Source organism: Sus scrofa, chromosome 11 (assembly GCF_054392235.1).
Source record: "Sus scrofa isolate SSC_HxYL_T2T_F1_AM1 chromosome 11, Sscrofa_HxYL_maternal_Yorkshire_Landrace_v2.0, whole genome shotgun sequence".
Classification (NCBI taxonomy): Eukaryota; Metazoa; Chordata; class Mammalia; order Artiodactyla; family Suidae; genus Sus; species Sus scrofa.
In genome coordinates, this window is record NC_139393.1 from 33,736,355 (window position 1) to 33,757,327 (window position 20,973).

The 20,973-nt window shown below is 39.7% G+C and overlaps 1 protein-coding gene across 9 annotated transcripts in view; it reads left to right on the forward strand.

Annotated features, from left to right (window-relative positions):
- Positions 1–14,910: 14,910 nt before the first annotated feature.
- The window catches only part of TDRD3 (tudor domain containing 3), a 182,497-nt gene continuing 176,434 nt past the window's right edge, over positions 14,911–20,973 (forward strand). For 8 of the 9 annotated variants that reach the window (XR_014820057.1, XR_014820054.1, XR_014820058.1 and 5 more), the window contains exon 1: positions 14,911–15,327. Coding sequence is in view for 5 of the 9 variants with exons in the window: in XM_013980575.3 (XP_013836029.2) it covers positions 15,287–15,327 (41 nt within the window). In the remaining 4 variants the exon portion in view is untranslated. Of the gene's footprint in view, positions 15,328–19,548; positions 20,107–20,973 lie in introns of those variants that run through there. The other variant, XM_084982465.1, reaches the window with a different exon arrangement.

The window sequence follows — 20,973 nt, forward strand, 5'->3', positions numbered from 1 at the left end:
AGTAATTTGCCATAAATGGAAAGCAACTATAAAAAATAAATATGATGAAGACACAGCAATTTTATGAACTTGTAGTTAGAAGTTGTTGTCCACAGAAGATTTTGCCTTAAGGACTGTGATGTCACCTCTTTGAGGCCATGAGACAAACTGAAAGAGAATTGGAAAGGGTATAACTTCTCACTATGTGACTGAGTACTATCCCATCCCAAACATGATAGAAATGTTTATAATAGAAATACTAGAGATTTCATGATAGAAATCTAGAAATGTTCTTCATCTTCATTTGTCCCATATTTCAGAAATGGTGTGTTGGCTAAGAGGGTGGTCTGAATGCTGGACAGACATGCATTTAAATCTCAGCTTTGTCATTTCTTGGCACAGCTATAACAGAAAGGTAATTTTACTACCTTAATCCTGTTTCCTCATATGTATTGAAGAAAATATTTAACACATTCTATAAGTTTTTTGTAATGATAATGAAGCTGCTCATAAGTAATGTAAAAATTACAGCATGTGCTAAGGAAGGGGACAATAAATATATTTCTGTTACTTTCTTAAGGCCTTATGTGCAGGTTCGTTATCAAGCAAATACATTCCGACTTAATTCAGCTTATTTCATTTTTTTTTTTTATTTTACGGCCATAGCTGTGGCATATGGAAGTTCCCAGGCCAAAGACTGAATCCAAGCTGCAGCTATGACCTATGCAGGAGCTGTAGCAATGCTTGATCCTTTAACCCACTGTGCTGGGCCAGGGATTAAACCCATACCTCCATAGTGACCCATGCCCCAGTGGTCAGGTTCTTAACCTACTGTGCCACAGTGGGAACTCCCTCAATTTGTTTTAACAACCCATCCATATTATTTGTCCTCCCAGCATCATAGTCCTTCTAGCAATCTGATTATAACTTATTTATTCCTCTGCAGCTCCCTCTTTCTCCTAATTTTTTTTTCTTTTTAGGGCTGCTCCTGTAGCATGTGAAAGTTCCCAGGCTGGGGGTCGAATCAGAGCTACAGCTGCCAGCCTATGCCACAGCCACAGCAACACAGGATGGGAGCCACATTTGCAAACTACATCACAGTTCATGGCAACACAAGATCCCCAACCCGCTGAGCAAGGCCAGAGATCAAACCCACATCCTCATGGATAATAATCACATTCTTTTCTGCTGTGCCACAGTGGGAACTCCCCTCTTTCTCCTGCTTTTAACTGTGGTTTTTTCTTTAGGCTCAATCTTTCAGCCTCTCCTCAGATGTATAATATATATGCATATAATATACCTTATTCCTCAGAAACCTGTTCTTTTATAAGGCTTTTACGATCTATTGTAAAAAGGTGACTCTAAAAATCAACATCTCCAAATCTGCCCTTCACCTGTTTACGGCCCAAATTACTGGTTGATATTTGGCATGTCTTGTCATTTTAGATTTGACATGACTCAAGTAAGCACATCTGTTTCATTCACTTCTCCTTGCCAAGGATCCCATCACTTTCCTGTTTCCTATGAGTGTGAGGACTAATTGCATGTTCTTTGGAGTCAGGATACTCTAACTTCGGCTCTGCCATTTACCAGTTTAATAAAAAAATTACTCATGAGCAAAATCCCATTATATGTATATATATTCTATTGGTCAAAATACAATATATGTATATGTTGGTCAAAATTTCCCAATATTTCAAGAAAAGTAAATGCTGAAAGAAATAGCCTCTAAAGAAATGTAGATAAAATACTTTTTATGTTTTAACTGACCATTCTAAAAGGAGGAGTTAACATCAGACACCAAATGTTTACAAAGACTTTTTCGGGACCATTTTTTCACTTCTCTTTAAAAGCATATCATGCACGGAGTTCTTGCTGTGGCTCAGCGGTAATGAACCTGACTAGTATCCATAAGGATACATGTTGGATCCCTGGCCCCGGTCAGTGGGTTAAGGACCTGGCATTGCAGTGAGCTGCAGTGTAGGTTGCAGACATGGCTTTGATCTGGCATTGCTGTGTCTGTGGTGTAGGCTAGCAGCTACAGCTCCAATTTGACCCCTAGCCTGGGAACCTCCATATGCCATAGGTGCGGCCCTTAAAAGGCAAAAGAAAAAAAAAAAGCATATCATCCTGTGCATGTTATCAGATCGCATTGTGAACATAAACTACATATGGTGTCTGGCCGAAACAGTGTAAAAGGTAAGTTCAGTGGCTCTAAGGAATATGGCAACATTTAGTATTTGAAGTACATTAAAAGAAATAATTAAAATATGTGCAACCTCAGAGTTCCCATCGTGGCACGGCGAATTAGGAACTCAACATGGTGTCCATGAGGATGTGGGTTCAATCCCTGTCCTCACTCATTTGGTTAAAGATCTGGCATTGCCAAAAGCTGCATTTCAGGTCACAGATATGGCTTGGATGCTGTGTTGCTGTGGCTGTGGTATAGGTTGCAGCTGCAGCTCTAATTCAACCTCTGGCCCAGGAACTTCTGTATGCTGCAGGTATGGAGGTAAAAAGAAAAAAAAATATGTGCAGTCTGATTGTGTGATATGATAGCAAAACAGGCTAATTCCTCTTAAACACACTTATGAAATTGTTCATGTTGTAAAGATTTTGGAAAGTGACTGCTAATGATTTTTAGTTAAATAAGAGTGATTATGGAAGATTGAAAGTTATCCAGAAGATACATTAATATCGTGATGATTTATTTTATAAATGGCTGCAACTAGTCTTTTTTTGTATGTGTCTTTTTGCCTTTTCTAGGGCCGCTCCCGTGGCATATGGAGGTTCCCAGGCTAGGGGTCTAATCCAAGCTGTAGCTGTTGGTCTACACCAGAGCCACAGCAATGGGGGATCCGAGCTGTGTCTGCAAACTACACCACAGCTCACGGCAACGCCAGATCCTTAACCCACTAAGCAAGGCCAGGGATTGGACCTGCAACCTCATGGTTCCTAGTCGGATTTGTTAACCACTGCGCTATGATGGGAACTCCACAATTAGTCTTCTTTTAAACTGAAGGTTCTTTGGATAATTTAAAATAGAATATATGACAAAATATTAAGTGATATACAATTAGAAGGAGTACAGCTGTGGTAGGTATATTTTGGAGTGTCTGCTTGGGTAAGTATTCCCTTGATTGCCTGAATCTCTCATGTGGTGGTCCTTGAGCAGGCTCTGTTAAAATATCTCTGGCCATGTTGATGGAATTCATGATGGGCTCCTCTCTTGTGCTATGTCATGCCAATCTGCTTTCCCCGAGATTTTTCTTTGGGATCTGAAACTATAATATGGAAATTCAGGAGTTAAGGACATACACTGTTCATGCAAATTAGGAAGTAAGGAAAAAGGAAGAAAGGTGTGCAGGGAGCAGCAGAGATGTAGAGCCAAAATTTTGCCTGGGAGTCCAGTGGCTTTCAGCTATTACTTTTAGTCTTTCTAAAGACCAACTACTTCTCTGCTAATGGGTCTGTAGAATCCCCTGTATCTTTATACATACATTCTACTTTTCCTTAGGTGTTACTGAAACCAAAGAGTCCTAAGACAAATTCTACTTCATGTACTGTCCTTAGGTATTACTGAAACCAAAGAGTCCTAAGACAAATTCTACTTCATGTACTGCACTTTCAATGGTATATCAAAACTATATTAACATGGATATGTTTAGTGAAATAGAAGATATTTGAAGTACTCAGTGACTTATAGAAAAATGATTAAGTAAAAAAGATATGTAGAATACCTAAGTAAAGTATTAAACTAGGAGCTCCCTTGTGGCACAGGATCTGTCATTGTCACTGCAGTGGCTCAGGTCGTTGCCATGGCATGGGTTTGAACACTGGCTGAGGAATTTCAATGCTTTGGATGTGGGAAAAAAACCTAGGAAAATAGCATTTAAATATATAAATATAATTCATGATACCTATGACAAATAACAGAAATAATATAAACAGAAATATAAAATATATGTTATAAGAAATGTTACCATGTATTAGATGGTAAAATCCTTAACAAGGGTAGATAGCAGAATTTTCAAACTGATATGGCCACCAACCATATTGCACATATATGTGAAATTCTAAGATTTTATAGGATAAAAGATGCTGTATAAATTCACTCCACCATATACTTACTGGTTCTTATAAGAGTAACTCTGCACATGCTAGTCTTGGAAAATATATAATTAAAGATGGACATAAAATCTTCCCCCTAATCACTTAGAGGGCTATACTAGTAACATTCATGAATATGTCCTTTCAAACTTTTCTTCACTTATAACTTACCTTACTATATTGGTGCCAATAATTCTCATATAATTGTATTATTTTGTAATAATTGACAAAAGCCAAGGTGATCACATACAGTAATTAATTTACTAAGTAAAATACATTGTTTCTTGGAGTTCCTGTTGTTGTGCAGGGGAAACAAATCCACCTCGGTACCATGAGATCTGATTCGATCCCTGGCCTACCTCAGTGGGTTAAGGATCAGGCATAGATCAGCATCTATAGCTCCGATTGGACCCCTAGCCTAGGAACCTCCATGTACTGCTAGTGTGGCCCTAAAAAGTGAAACAAACAAACAAACAAAAAACACCCCAAAAAACAAACAACAACAACAAAAAAACCTTGTTTCTCTCCTAAAGAGTTAGAAAGAAATATCTGTGAGGGCAGAGATTCTACTGGTCTTAATCACTTTACCCTCCCATGCCTCCCGTCACTTAGGTAAATAAATTTTGCTAAAGCATACTTGTATAAATAGACAATCAATAGTCATATTCAGGAGTCCCCTGATGGATCAGTGGGTTGAGGATCCAGCAGTTGTCACTGCCATGGATGTGGCCAAATAAATAATTTTTAAAAAACCAGTCATATTCAAGGACACGTAAAATACATAGCACAAAATCAGAATAGTTAAAAATTAGTCATTTTAGAGTTCCATGGTGGCTCAGCAGGTTAAGCATCCGGTGTTGTCACCGCTGTGGCTCAGGTTCTATCCCTGACCCAGAAATTTCTGCATGCCACAAGTATGGCCAAAAAAAAAAAAAAAAAAGTCATTTTAATAATGAAAACATGGATTCATAATATTGTACATAAGATCTCAGGTTTGGTTTGATGTCTTCGTAGCACTTATTACAATTGTAACTAAGTAACTGTGTATAAGTAATTTAGTGTTTTTATCTTTAGATAGACTATAAACCTCAAAGGCAAGGCTCATGCCTGCTGATTCTCACCTACAGTGCCTGGCACAATGGCTGGCTCATAGTATGGGGTTAATAAATCCCCCTGCTGAATGGATGACTGGCTTATTTTTCTAGCCTCATGGTTCCTAAACCTTTTTATTTGTTGAATCCTTTATTAAATTAAAGCAGATAAAAACGGGCTGTTCTGCTTTTGAGCAGGCTTGGGGGCTTAGATTCCAGCTTGCTTCCCCTTCTCCTTGCCACCTACTGTGGTTCTCAGGCACCAAATGGAGCCACCATGGCTCCTTAGAAAATCCTCTGTGAACTGCTGAACCAGTCTAACTGCTTGGATTCCTTTCTATAATATTAGCACCAATTAATCATCTATCAGAGGCTTGAATCATCTAATGCTGGGAAACTCACTCTGTTCTGAGACTGGCTGTTTCCTTGCTGATCTGCCTATAAATAGATTTTTTTATTAAATTAAGCTAAAATCTTCTCTTTAATCTTTGGGACAATCCTCTGGGATTGTAAAGGACAAGTCTAAATTTTCTTCCACATTTCAAATTTCCAAGGTCACTATTATGGTCTTTTCATTTGCCCTTCTTTCCCTTTTATTTTTTTCTTCCTTGTTATTTTCATACTGATTATATATTCATTATATTAACAACATATGACAACATACTGTAGAATATAAAAGTGTATTATTATTATTATTATAAAGTATCAGGTAATACAATAGTGTTACAACTTGCTTTTTTTTTTGCTTTTTAGGGCCGCACCCATGGCATATGGAGGTTCCCAGGCTAGGGGTCCAATCAGAGCTACAGCTGCTGGCCTACACTACAGCCACAGCAACGCCAGATCCAAGCCTTGTCTTGACCTACAACACCGCTCATGGCAATGCTGGATCCTTAACCTACTGAGCAAGGTGAGGGATTGAACCCGAAACCTCATGGTTCCTAGGTGGATTCGTTTCTGCTGCACCAAGACGGGACTGCACAGTTTGCTTTCTCTTCTTGTTTTGGCCATACGTACAGCATATGGAAGTTCCTGGGCCAGGGATTGAATCTAAGCCACAGCTGTGACCTGCACCACAGCTATGGCAGTGGCAGACCGTTAACCCACTCTGCTGGGCTGGGGACAGAAGGCATGCCACAACAGAGACACCACCATATCCTTAACCTGCTGTGCCACAGCTGGAACTTCATAATTTGCTTTTTTAAGATAGTTAAAATGTAACCAAAAGTATAAATATAATATGTAAGCATCCATATTCTTACTATTCAGGAGAGTATCTAGTATATTGTCATAATTGCTTTTATCCCTTTTAAAGAAATACACTTTACCAACAAAGAAAAATTCCTCTTTGGCAACTTCCCTCAGATGGATTCCCTTTCTGGTCCACTTCAACCAGTATTCTGAGTTTGTTGTGTATCCCTAAAATCTGTTTCCATCCTTCTACATACATACATGTGTATCTATACTCCAGATTTATATATCTCTGCTTTTCAATATGTAGCCACTAGCCAGTGTGACCAGTGTATTTATTTAAATTTAAATTAATTAAAATAAAAAATTTAAAAATCAGTTTTTCTATTGCACTAGCCATATTCCAAGGGCTCAGTAGTGACTTCTATAAAGGACATGCAGATATAGAGCATTTCTATCATTGCCTAGTGACTTCTATAAAGGACATGTGCCTAGTGACTTCTATAAAGGACATGCAGATATAGAGCATTTCTATCATTGCCCATGACTCTGTTGTAATGTATGTATTTTAGTAAGTGCTTTTAAAATTTCATGTAATGGAATACCCTGAGTGTATTTATCAAGCTACTTAAAAAAAAAAAAAACAAACTTGATGTTATGTTTCATGATCTGTCCTTCTTTTAAACTGGTATAGATCATTCTATTTTTTTATAGAAAAAATACCACTTAAAAAAAAAAAAAAAACCAAAACCTCATTTCTCCTCAATTGGACTTCAGAGTTGTTTTCATTCTTCTATTTTAAACAATCTATCATGAACATTTTTCTCTAGAATATGTATCTGAGAATGAAATACTCAATCATATCAGTTTTGCTAGATATTGCTAAAATATTCTCCCAAGTGTTCGTACTAATGTCACTCCTATAAGCAATGCACTAAAAAATTTCCCCATATCCTTGCCAACATTTGATTATTGTCTATTAGTTTTTAACCATTGGGTTAAGTGAAAATGGAATTTTGTTGATATCCCATTGTTTTAATTTTTCATTTTATTTTTATTGATGTGGTTAAACATTTTCACATATTTATTGAATACTTAGTTTTTAGTTTTATGTATTGCCTATTCAAATATTTGCCCATGTCTCTCCTGGAATTTTGCCTTTTTCTTAGTGATTTGTAGTTAATTCATCTTATTAAAATTTGCTTTTATTTTTTTATTCCACATGTATATCTGACAAATATATCTTAATCAGTACATAATTATCTATTTCTTTCTTTTTTTGATAATGTCTGCATGGCATCCACTATAACTTATTTATATATTTGCCAATTAATAGACATTTTGTTTATTTTTGGGTTTTTGTTGTTACAAATAATACTGGCACCACACAGACTACCACTACAATTAATCTTACTCACCAAATATTTCTGACTCTCTACCCACTGGCTCCTGGTGTTTCACTTCCTGTGTTGTCACATGTCCAGTTTTCCAGACCTGGCAGAGCATTTAATTTCCAGTGTGAGATCATCCAGAGCCTTCTTTCCTTTTGCAGCTTCACTCAAAAATGTGCCAGGTGATTTGTGCTCTGTCAGGGGCCAGGAGTGGGAAGGACCACAATGATCAAGGCCTTTCTCCCCCTCACGTTGGACATACAATGTGAAAGAAAAATAACCAAGTTTTTATTACAAGTCTTTAATATTTTGTGGTTGTTTATGGTCATGGCATAATCTAATCTCTCTTGATGGCCACCTATTTCTTGTACTTAGGAGCTAAGAAAAAAAATTTTTTAAAGGAAATGAGGTTCATTTCCATAGAATTCTAGGATTCAATCTTTAGAGGTCAGATATTTATTTTAGTAGGATGATTTTCTACTAAATCATCCCTAAACTGTGAGTTTTAGAATCATAACAAATGGGTTAACAGCAATTCCCTGCTCTCTAGTTTGTGAAACCTGACTCATTTTATTTATCTTTTCCTCAGTTGATAGATATCTGGATTGTTTCCACTTTTTGGCTATTATGAATAATGCTGCTGTGAACATCCATGTACAAGTTTTTGTGTGGACTTAACGTTTCCATTTTTCTAGGTATATATATACCTAGGAGCAGAATTGCTTGGTCATGTGAAAACTCTGTGTTTAAATTTTTGAGGACCTGCCAAACTGTTTTCCAAAGTGGTTGCATGATTTTACATTTCCACTGGCAATGTGTGAGGTTCCCATTTCTCCACGTCCTCACCAACCCTGGTCAGTGTCCAACTTTTTAACTACAGCCATTCTAGTGGGCGTGAAGTATCTCATATACTTTTGGCTCGCATTTCCTTAATGACTAAAGAGCATTTGTGGAGCATATTTTCATTTACTTATTGGCCATTTATACATATCCTTTGGAGAAATATCTGTTAAAATGCTTTGCCCATTTTTGACTGAGTTTTTTTTTTTATTACTGAATTATGAGTTCTTTATATATTCTTGATACAAACCCCTATTTTCTCTCATGCTGTAAATTGTCTTTTCACTATCTTGATTTTCTTTGAAGCACAAAAATTTTGGCAAAGTCTAATTACGTAATTTCTCTTTTTTCAATTGTACTTTAATGTCATATCTATTGCCTAACCCATAGTCATGAAGATATGCTTCTACATTTTCTTTTTGGATTATTATGTTTTTAGCCCCTGCATTTATATTTATAATCCATTTTGAAATAATTTTCGATGTGAAAAAGGGGTCCAACTTTATTTTTTTGCATGTGGATATCTAGTAGTTCCAGAACCACTTGTTAAAAACTCTTTTCCCTTTCTTAAAACTGAAAATATTGGAGTTCCTCCTGTGGTGCAAGGGGATTGGTGGCATCTTGGGAGTGCTGGGATGCAGGTTCAATCCCTGGCCTGGCACAGTGGCTTAAGGATCTGGAGTTGCTGCTCCAGCTTAGGTAGAGACTGTGGCTGCGATCTGATCCCTGGTCGAGGAACTCCATATGCTGCTGGGATGCTAAAAAAGAAACAAAACAAAACAGAGCAAAACAAAACAAAAACCACCCTGGAGTCCTGATGTGGCTCAGCATCAAAGAGCCCAACTAGTATCATGAGGATGAGGGTTCAATCTCTGGCCCCGCTCAGTGGGTTAAGGATCTCACGTTGCCCCCAGAACTGCCATGTAGCTCACAGATATGTCTCGGATTTGGCTTTGTTGTGGCTGTGGCCAGAAGTTGCAGCTCTGATTGGACCCCTATCCTGGGAACTTCCATGTGATGTGCCTGAGGCCCTTAAAAACAAACAAACAAATAAAAAAAAAACTAAATTTTTTTTTCCCCAAAAAATATTGTTTCCAGGCTTCAGGCACATTTCCTGATAGGCTGAGCAATTCTTCAAAGATCCCTGGCATTGGCTCAAAGAGGCTATGTATTTTTATAATTTCATTTCCTATCTTGATTTCTACTCTTACTTATCCATAGTCTTCTATAATTTTCCATCTGAGGAGTTTTTCCTTCACTGAGACAATAGGGGCAAAACATAGTTGAATGAATTCTCAGTCTCTCTTCTGTTAATTTATACCATTGACTCATTTTGTCCTCTTGGTCCTCCTTTTTGTCCTCTTGTACCTAATAAAGATCTTTTGTCATGCTTAGGTTTTCTCTCAGCCTTCAGCTCTTTTCAGACTTTATATTTTTTGTAAATCAATGATTCACCTTATTAAAAACGGAAATCCTTTTTTTTTTTTTGTCTAGTCAGCTGCTACCATATTCTGTAGTACAAACTTACCTATGTAGAACATAATTCCAATTTAAAATTTTTGATGTCAAAGAAATTAGTAGATTATTCTTTTTGCTTTTTATTTTGAAAAATTTCAAAGAGATAAAAATTTTAAAATATGTATAATGAACAATTGAGTCTTCAATTAGAGTCACTCATTTTTTAAAAATAAATTTTAATGGAGTATAGCTGACTTACAGTGTTGTGTTAGTTCCAGGTGTACAGCAAAGTAAATCAGTTATACGCATATGTATGTCCATTCCTTTTCAGATTCTTTTCCGAGACAGGTTTTTTTTTTCCCCATTTTTGGCCACACCTGTGGCAATGGAACTTTCAGGGCCAGGGATCAAACTGGCAGTGTTGCAGAGACAAACCAGATCATTAACCCACTGTGCCACAGAGGGAGCTCCCCATATAGGTTATTACACAATGTTGAGTAGATTATCTTGTTCTATACAGTAGGTCCTGGTTAGTTATCTAATTTAGATGTAGTAGTATGTATATGCTAATCCCAATCCCCTGATATATGCTGTCCCCCGCATCTCTCCCTTGGAAACCATAAATTTGGTGTCAAAATATTTGAGTCTGTTTCTGTTTTGTAAGTTCTTTTGTATCATTTTTTATTAGATTCCACATTGTAGTGATCACCTATGTTATTTGTTTGGGTTACTTTACTCAGTATGATAATCTCTAGTTGCATCCATGTTGCTGCAAATGTCATTATTTCATTCTTTTTTATGTCTGAGTAATAGTCCATTATATATAGGTAACACATCTTCTTTATGCAATCCTCTGTTGATGGATATTTGGATTTATTCCATGCCTTGGCTATTGTAAATAGTGCAGCAATGAACACTGGGATGCATGTATCTTCTCAAATTATGGTTTTCTCTGGATAGATGTCCAGGAGCAGGATTGCTAGTCATGTGATAGATTTATATTCATTTTTTTTTAAAGGAAACACCATACTGTTCTCCAGAATGGTTGCATGCACCAGCTTACATTCCCACCAACAGTGTGGGAGGGTTTCCTTTTCTCCACACCCTTTCTAGCATTTATTGTTTGAAGATATACCTATTTATTTATTTATTTACTTACTTATCCATTCATTTATTTATTTTTCCTTTTTTTGGCTTTTTTTTTTTTTTTTTTTTTTTTTTTTTTGGCTTTTTGGCTTTTATAGGGCTGCACAGGTGGCACATGGAAGTTCCCAGGCTAGGGGTCTAATCGGAGTTGCAGCCGCCGGCCTATGCCAGAGCCACAGCAACGCAGGATCCCAGACGCATCTGCAACCTACACAACAGCTCACGGCAATGCCAGATCCTTAATCCACTGAGTGAGGCCAGGGATTGAACCCGCAAACCCATGGTTCCTAGTCAGATTCGTTAACCCCCGAGCCAGGACGGGAACTCCTGTTTTTCCTTTTTTTTAGGGCCACACCTGCACCTCCCACACCTGGGAGGGCCCCAGGCTAGAGGCTGAATCAGAGATGCAGCTGTTGGCCTATGCCACACCCACAGCAACATGGGATCCAATATGCATCTGTGACCTATACCACAGCTCACGGCAATGCCAGATCCTTAACCGCTGAGTGAGGCCAGGGATTGAACCCACATCCTCATGGATACTAGTCGGGTTCATTACTGCCAAGCCACAATGGGAATTCCAAAGATGTACCTATTTTAAGCATTTTGCCACATTTACCTTCTTTCTTTCATATACATACATATATTATATATGTTTATATCATAGATTTCAAATTAATATCTTTTATATTTATATATAATAAGCTGTAGGCACTATAACTCTTCAGGCATAAATGTTTGACATAAAATTTCTAATATTAAGGACAATATTATTCTCACATTTAAGAAAATTATAATTCCATTATACTATCCAATACCTAGTTCATGTTTAAATTTGTGTATTTACCCACAAAAATCTCTCCTCTTCTTTTCCCTTATTATTTTAAAAATCCAGGGTTGCATGTTGTTGTCATGTCTCTTTCTCTTTTTAATCTTAAGAATTCCCCTCTGACCCTCTCTTTTTTTAAAATTACATTTCCTTGGAGTTCCAGTATAGCACAGTGGGTTAAGTATCTGGCATTGTCACTGCACTGGCTCAGGTTGTGGCTGTGGCTCGGGTTCAATCCCTGGCCCAGGAATTTCCTTGTGCTGAGTGTGCACCCAAAATAAAATAGAACAGCCAAAAAACAACAAACAAATAAAAAGTCGTTTAAAAAACTTACATTGCCTATTTTGAACAGTCCAGGCCAGGTTGCTTGCAGAATATGCCACATTCTAGATTTATCTGCCCATTTCCGTATGTTTTACTTGTTCCAATATCCCCTACATATCTCAGCCTTGGCACTACTGACATCTTGGATCAAGTGGCTTTCTTGTGCATTGCACAATGTCTAATAGCAACCTCCTCCTACAAGGCTGTGACAACCACAATGTCTCTACACATGCTAAACATGCTCAGAAGTTGGGGGTGCAGGGTGAGCAGACCCCACCCCTGCCGCCGCCACCTGTTGGGAACTACTGTCTAGAAGCTTACTTAAGTTCAGGTTATACAATTTTGGCAAGAATATTTCTTAGATGATGCGTATTTCTGTAGGAACATAATATCAGATTGCCCCATTAATGACTCTTATTTAAGCTAGTCATTTTTTCAAGGTAAAGGTATGTTTTTCCCTTTTGTAATAAATAAGTTATGGTTTGATACTTTGAGACCAAATGAATATCCTGTAGTCCTTCATTATCTTACCCCGTGGCTTTTAGCATTCTCTTATGGACTTGTTCAAATCATTTGTAATTGAGTTGAAGAATGGTCATTTTCTCATTCTATTGTTCTACATTTATTTTAAAGTACACCTTTCAAAGAAAAGTTTTTAACCTTTATTAATAATATTATTATTACTTTTTATGGCCACAACTGCAGCATATGTAAGTTCCTGGGCTAGGGATCCAATAGGAGCTGCAGCTGAGGTCTATGCCACAACCATGGCGATAATGGATTGGAGCTGAATCTGCTACCGAGGCCACAGCTTACCACAATGCTGGATTCTTAACACACTGAATGGGGCAAGGAGAAAACCCGCATCCCTCTGGAGACTACATGGGCTCCTTAACCCGCTGAGCCACAATGCCTCTGGTTTTGTTTTATTTTCATGTTTACGGAGTATGTGAGTAAATATATCATAAATAGCGTGAAGATTGAACAGCTTATATCTCAAATTCCTGCATTTGGAATCATCAACCCATTTTTAAAATCACTTCCTAGAATAAGGGAATTTAGTGCTTTGTGGAACATTTTATTAAAGTTATTGTAAATACCATACAATGGTAAATTTTTCTTGTATACATTGCATGCGAGACCAAATGTATAAAGGCTTTGCATTTAACCAGTGAAGAATTCTGATGATTGGGACAACATATAACTTTCACAGTTAACATGTTACAGTAATCGCATAAAGTAGGTGGTTAAGAGAAGACTCTAACAACCAATAAAAATTATTAGCAATTCAATTTTGACTCATCTGTTTATCATCAAAACAATATCTTCCTGACTCCTGGATATTTTAGTTGTGCCTATAAATTGAAATAGACTTGTAGCATATGTATAGCTTAAACATTGTGTACTAAAGCAAAGTGTAGGCTGCAGTTATTTCTGATTCTAAAAGTGGTTGGAAATATGTTTCATTAAAATCAGTATCTAAGTAACGTGCTTGGACACACATTTCAACAGCATCAAAGCAAAGCATCGTGATTTTAAAACTATGTCTTTTAGGAGGCCCAACCAGAATACCCTAGTTGAAATAATAATAAAAAAAAATGTATTAAGGAAATTTAGCTCCACCCAGGATAACTATTCTCTTCCTTCTGTAACTGACAATTTTCTCCCTGGTCCAAGAGCGGCTCTGCCCAGTTTCGCAGTCTCTGTTAGAAGTCCGTGTGGGTGATGAAACAAATGAGGCAGCCGTGGCTATGCGTCCAAGGTTTCAACAGCTTCCAGACGAGGGCCACAACTATTCGGAAAAACCCTTCTTTCCATCAGCCACAGCCCTAAAAGACCCCGGAGGGCGGAGCAAACGTTCAAGGCGCGTCTTCCGAGTCCACCGCCCCGCCTGCCTGTTCCTCCGATTGGCTGGCGTGGATCTTGATTACCCAATCACTTTGCAGCGTCTGCTGCGCCGCTCAGCGACGCTGCTGCGCATGCCCACTGGGGACCCGCTCCTACGTTTCGGTCCTCTGGAGAACCAGGGAAGGGCACCGGCAAGGGGCCCGGCAGAAACTAGGCCTGGCAGTGTGCATGCCAACGTCAGAGGGCCGCGCCGGGACGTGGCCCAGCCCAGTGGGAGAGCGGCAGGAAAAACAAGCACCGACACAACTGTCCTATTTCCCCATATCCCTTAAGTGCAGGTTTTCTCGAATTGACCCACTTACTTTCATTGTGGTGTGGGACCTGGACAGTCCGATTTGCCTGTGGGGAACCGAAAAAAATCCAATTATATTTGCATCCGGGGCAGATGGAAAAGTCGAGTGAAGTGGAGCGAATATTGATAAGAAAGTAAACTTTTCTTCTGTGTAGACTGAGCTGGAACACCCTTACAGTTTCACTGTACTAAACGTGGCCTTATTAGCGCCAAACTGGAAGCGCTTTCCCGCCATCGCCCGTGCGTCTCAGGTCTAGTGTTGTCCTGCCCTCTCGGAGGTGGCCGCCTGTCGGCGCTGGAAAGGCGGGCTCTCTACTGTACAAAGAACCGCCCCACTAGTCTCCGAGGTGTGCAACTCAGAAAAGTGACCCCGAACAAAAAGCAGCCGGCCTTCGGTGGAGGGGCCGCCCCATGCTCCGGGCCCGACAAAACTGGCCCAGACGTGCAGACCCCGGCCAGTCTTCTGCAGATCACCGCCTCCGGCGCGCTGCAGCTTCGCAGCCCAAGCCGGGCAGGTCTCCGCGGCCGCTCGGAAAACGCGGCCAGCGGAACCCGCACGCGGAAGCGCCCGGCGCACTGAGCATGCCCAGTTGCAGAGCCGACCAGAGGAGTTTTTTTCTTTTCTTTTCTTTCTTTTTTCTTTTTCTTTTTTTTTTTGGTCTCAAGTAGCAGACCTCCCCCCAACCCCCACCTGAGCCCCCCACCACCCCCGGCCTAAGCAGCTACCATGGCCGACGTCTCCAGCGCGGCGTTGTCCCAGGCGGGTTGGTAAGTGGCGAGTGCCGCCGGCCGCGGGCGCGGGCCGGGGCCCGAGGAGGGTTGGGGTTGGGGGCGGTGGGGTGCGTGTCGGGGTAGGCGGAGGCCGCCGCCCGCCCCCGGCCTCTCCGAGGGAACCTCCGGGACGGCTCCGCCCCCGGCGCCACGCGGAGCGAGCGAGTCCCCCAGCTCCCTTTGGGGCGGCGGCGGCGCGGCCTGGGCCCTGGGTGGCGGGAGACGGGCTGGGGAGAGGCCGGGGGCGGCGGGCAGGGCGGCTGGGCTGGCGGCGGCGCAGGCCCGAGCCGAGCCTTCTGGTGGGACCCGCAGCGCCGTCTTGCCCCTCCGGGGGTGTTGCTCCGGCGGGACCTGGGGAGGCGAGGGCTGGAGAACCGAGTGCGGCGGAGAGGGACGAGCGCGGCCAGAGCCCGCCGACCCGCGGGAAGTTGAGGGCAGGGCAGAGCACAGCCCAAGCTGGTGGCGGGCCCCCTCTCGGTTCTCTTTATTCCAAAGTAAGGTACCGAACGCGGGGAAGCTGCCCTCCAGCTGCCCTCCGGAGCACACACACAACTTCTAAAGCTAAGAATGACCGCGTTGTCAACCCGTGTGGATGCTCCGTAGAACTTTTCTTGAAAGGATGGCGATATTCTGATTTAAAGATGTTTCATGTCAAGATTTTGGGACCTGAAAGCAACTAAAAATTATGTGAAATTAAGCAGTTTCTGGAACTTCGGCCTTTAGGGTTTTAAACATCCAGTTTAATTTAGTAACGCTTTACCAGGCCTGCAGAGGCGCAGTCTGGGATGAGGAATGAGAAGGAGGTTGAAAAAGATTTGCCTCTGCTCTCTGGAAGTTCACTATCTTAGTGAAAAGAGGAGAGAGGGAGGCATTAAAACAACAAACACAAAAACAGGGGAAATTGTTCACAATTTCCAGAGAAGCAAAGGTGGTATGGAATTAGAGAGGAAGGAGAGTTAATTTCCTAGAGAAGTGGATTTTGAAAGATGGTGAGGAAAAGGCTTTCTAGATCCAGAGTCGCTGGAGACTGAGGGACAGAAGTAGGAAAGTGCTTATGGTGTGCAGAACTGACATTAGATCCCTCTGGTGCCTGGAAATAGAAAGGTGTCCAATGAGGATTGAGACCTTAAAGTTTGAGGGCCAGATTATGGAGGTTTCAAGTGCCTAAAGGATGGATTTGATTTCGTGAGTAAAGTTAGAGTGCTACAGCTTTGTTTTGAAGAGGCTACTCCTGGCATTACAGGCACCTTACTTTACAGGCCTTGGAGATTGGGGCACCGAACTGTTAAAAAAAATGACTTAGCTGGAAAGTGATGGAGTTGAATGGTGAGCATAGTGGGCTGGTTCCCAATCTGGTGCTTTTAACCTTTGTTGTTCTTACGGTTTTTGTGTAGAGCACTATTAGCATAACAAACTGTGGAGTTGAAAACTCACCCTTTTAAGTTTTGTTTTTGTTTTTTGAACTGGAATTTCTGTATTCGGTTTTTTACCTCACAAGGTTGCCTTGAATAATCTTGAATCCCCTCTATTTGAGTTTTTTTTTTTTTCATTCTTTCCCATTGACCTTTAGTTCTTCAAACTAGTTGTGTGATTTCATTTATAGACAGTCTTTTACTGCTTTCTGGTATGATCCTATCTGTGTTAGAAAGGCTAACCTCATTATTTTGGTTCCAAACACATAGTAAATTGTTCTTCTTTGGATTCTGAGATCCTTAAGGGTGGGAAACTGTAACCTATGTTTTTGTATATCTGTAATGCCAGGGAGCAGCACTAAGTTGTAGATTCCTAGTAAAGTCTGATACAGTTGACCTTGGAGGCCATTCCCCTGCCAATCAGAATTCCCTAACCAGGGTCTCTACCCAATCATAGAGTTTTCCTGTCTTTGTTAGTTTGTTGTAAATCCCTACCAGTGTTATATTGTGACATTTACTACTTTGTTTTGCTACTTATCTGTTTATATGTTTCTTACACCAGACTGCAGCTTTTGTTTGGCAGGGACTCATAAAGTCAGGAGTAATCTATGGGGCTAGGAAGTCTATCTTTTTACAAACTTGGGAGTTTCATGTACTTTCTGATGAGTCTTGAACCAACTAGTCTTGTGAAGACAAAAGGATGACATAATCTTATGGGTGACTTGTATTAGAGCCCATATATGTGTGTGTATATATATTCATTTATATATATATTTTTTAATTCATTTATTTTTTTCTTTCTTTTATCGGCCTCACCTGCTGCATATGGAAGTTCCTGGGCTAGGAGTCGAATGGGAGTTGCAGCTGCTGGCTTATGTCACAGCCACAGCAGGGTGGGATCCTAGCCACATCTGTGACCTACGCTTCCGCAGATCACAACCCACTGAGGGATCAAACCCACATCTTAAGGACACTATGTTGGGTTCTTAACCCTCTGAGCCAGAGTGGGGCACCAGAGCTCATACTGAAGTAGAGAATATTTATTATGTTAACGTAGAGAATCTCAAAGGTTTAGGTAGAGAAGAGCACTGGGAGGAGAATTTCTGACCCTAGAGCAGCTTCCAACTCATTCCAGTTCTGACATCTTGAATTTCCTTAAACTTTTGGGATTCCGCGTTACTGTCACTGACAAAAGCATTTCTCTTATTACTTAGTTCAATTATATTTGTAGGACCTCAAAAAAAATAGATGTTAAAATACTTAAGCTATTACCATCTGTTCTATCAACTTCACCCCAAATAGTAGGTTAGGGAAATATTTTCCGTAGTGCTGAAAAGCTTATGTTTCTGAAAACATGATCTTCAGGGGGTGTGGATGATTTTTGTAGACTGATCTATCATTCGAGTTTATGGTTGTTGTGTTTTTTTTTTTTTTTTTTTCTTTTAGGTGTTTAATCTTCGTTACAACTTCCTCAGAAATCAGTATTTTAAAATATAACTACGAGTAGTAGCCACACTGGCAGACTTCACAATGGTTTTTTTCCATAGTGGCCAGTAGCACAGAAACCATTAGGTTTTGCTTATTTGAACTTGAAAGTTTCAGGAACGTTTCTCATATAATGTCTATGTTTAAATATTGTGTGACATGGTACATTGGTCTTTTGTAATGCTTATATATGCATGGAATAATAACTGAGAGAAGATATTTGACTCTAGATTTATCTAGATAACAGATTCACTTCACACTTTGCCTTTTGTTTTTTTCTATGAGGATTTCTGGAATTGTGTATTCCTACTACCTTTTGAATTTTTTAAAAAAATATCAACTCTTTTTTAAGACTTAAAAAAAGAATAGAAACATGTTGAGGGAACATAATCAGCTTCATTTATCTTGAAAAGGTATTTTTCATAGACTTAGTGATTGTATAGCTTAACCCTCCCAGTGTGCAAATAAGGAAACTGAAACACTGATATCAACAGTTTGCTCAGAGTTGCAAGTGGCAGAACCAGGAATACAGCCCAAATGCCTGTAATAAAGATTTATTTATTTTTTTCCAACAAGCCCTGGTGACCATGTCTAATTTAAATTGTTGATCAAATATAACACATTTCAAAAATGAAGATTGGATTAAAGCATTTTTTTGTGACATGTAAATTTACTTTCTTTTTTGAGCATGACAAGGTTCTTATTCTGAGGAGTGATGCTGTTGGAATCAAAGAAATCTTTGCCTTTCAGTGGTTCACCTGATTGCTGACTAGGCTTATCTGAAACTCTGGTTAATTTTATATTTTTTTGAAGTCTGAAAAGTAAGGTATTATGTTGTTTATCTTTGCCTTACCAGCAATTTTTAGTTGAAAATACCATAAGGTAGCATTAGAAATAGTGTAATTCCATTTTATTCTGAAAGAACATATTTTCTTAGAAACCTCAGGTTTCTGACATCCTGGTAGTATGTTGAAGTGTTCTTTATTTTGTTTTGTTTGTTTGTTTTTGTAGGTAGGGCAGAGATGGGAGAGGAAAGAGAAGATGAATGCAAAAATCTCATAAATCTTGTCCCCCTTGATTTTCACCTTTCTTTTGGGATTATCTCTCTCTCTCTCTTTTTTGTCTTTTCTAGGGACCTACATGCAGCATATGGAGGTTCCCAGCTAGGGGTCTAATTGGAGCTGTGGCCGCCAGTCTGTGCCAAAGCCACAACAACTCGGGATCCGAGCCGAGTCTGTGACTTACACCACATCTCATGGCAACACCTGATCCTTAACCCACTGAGCAGGGCCAGAGATTGAACCTGCAACCTCATGGTTCCTAGTTGGATTTGTTAACCACTGAGCCAAGAGGGGGAACTCCCTGGGATTATCTCTTTTTGATTACTGGTGCCACCACCATGGTGATATCCTATGGCCCAAGTGTATACTAAACACTATTCCTTTTGTTCTCTTTTGAACAATTGAGAAAGGCTGTAAGTATAAAAGTCTTTATTGAAACAGTGCTGGAGAAGAATATTTATTTATGGGATAAATAGAGAAAAAATTAGTGCAATGGCAATCTAGATTATAAAGTGATGGCTCTCTTGTTTTGAGGAGCCTGCCCTTTTGTTCCATATGTTGCCTTGAGATAGCTTCTCCAAAGAGGTGGAATAACTGGGACATTTTGCTGGAATTTCTAATTCCTAGCTTGACCTGTCCACAGATGGAGACCTTCTTTTCACATCTGATTGCCTAGAAAATTCCTCCAAAACACATCAAGGCCAAGAAAGTTAGATTCCTGTTCTGTAGCCCATCTCTTCACTTTTCTTGTTTGGTTTTTTTTCTGAAAGGCATGCCTATTCCACAGGGGATTGCTGGTGAATGAGCTCAGTCTTCAAGTGAGTAACAACCTTTGTAGCATCATCAATATAACTATACCTTCATATTATATGCCATTGGTAATAGTCATGCATAGAGTATCAAAAGTTTTATTCCAGCTTAACTCTTAGGCATTAGGTGTATTTGCAAATAATTTTGGTAGTTCTTTATAAGATTGTGTGCTAAGTGTAGGATTTTTATTTTCTAGAATTATAAAATACTTTATCATTACCACTTGGATGTATATGTACATATGTACTCTTGGTATTCTCTTTTGGAAAGGATCAGAACTGTTAAGACACTTTCTAGATGAAATAGAATAATAGATCATGCTGAAGAACACTAGAAGAAACCAGTTGCTTTAAATTTGGTTCTCAGGAGAGCTTATAGGAAACATCTTTCCATCCATTTTGAAATATTTCCAGTTTCTGTCTTTTTTTTTTTTTTTTTTAGGACTGCACCCACAGCATATAGAGGTTCCCTGGCTAGGGGTCGAATCAGAGCTGTAGCTGCTGGTCTGTGCCACAGCGACAGCATTGTGGGATCTGAGCAGCTTCTGTGACCTACACCACAGCTCACAACAATGCCAGATCCTTAACCCTCTGAGCAAGGGTGAGGGATCCAGCCCGTGTCCTCATGGATACTAGTCAGGTTCGTTAACCACTGAGCCATGATGGGAACTCTTAGTTTCTTTAATGAGCATTTGCAACTATCTCTTTGCTTTATATTATTTGTGAAATTATAATGTCTAAACGTTTGACCTTCTGTCTCAAGACATGTTACATCTTATCTGGTATTGATATTGTAAACTGCCGGAAATGACTTGGTAGTCATTTAAACTGTGCAAGTTTTCAGATTTGAAGGTGCTTTTTGCAATGATTTTTTTT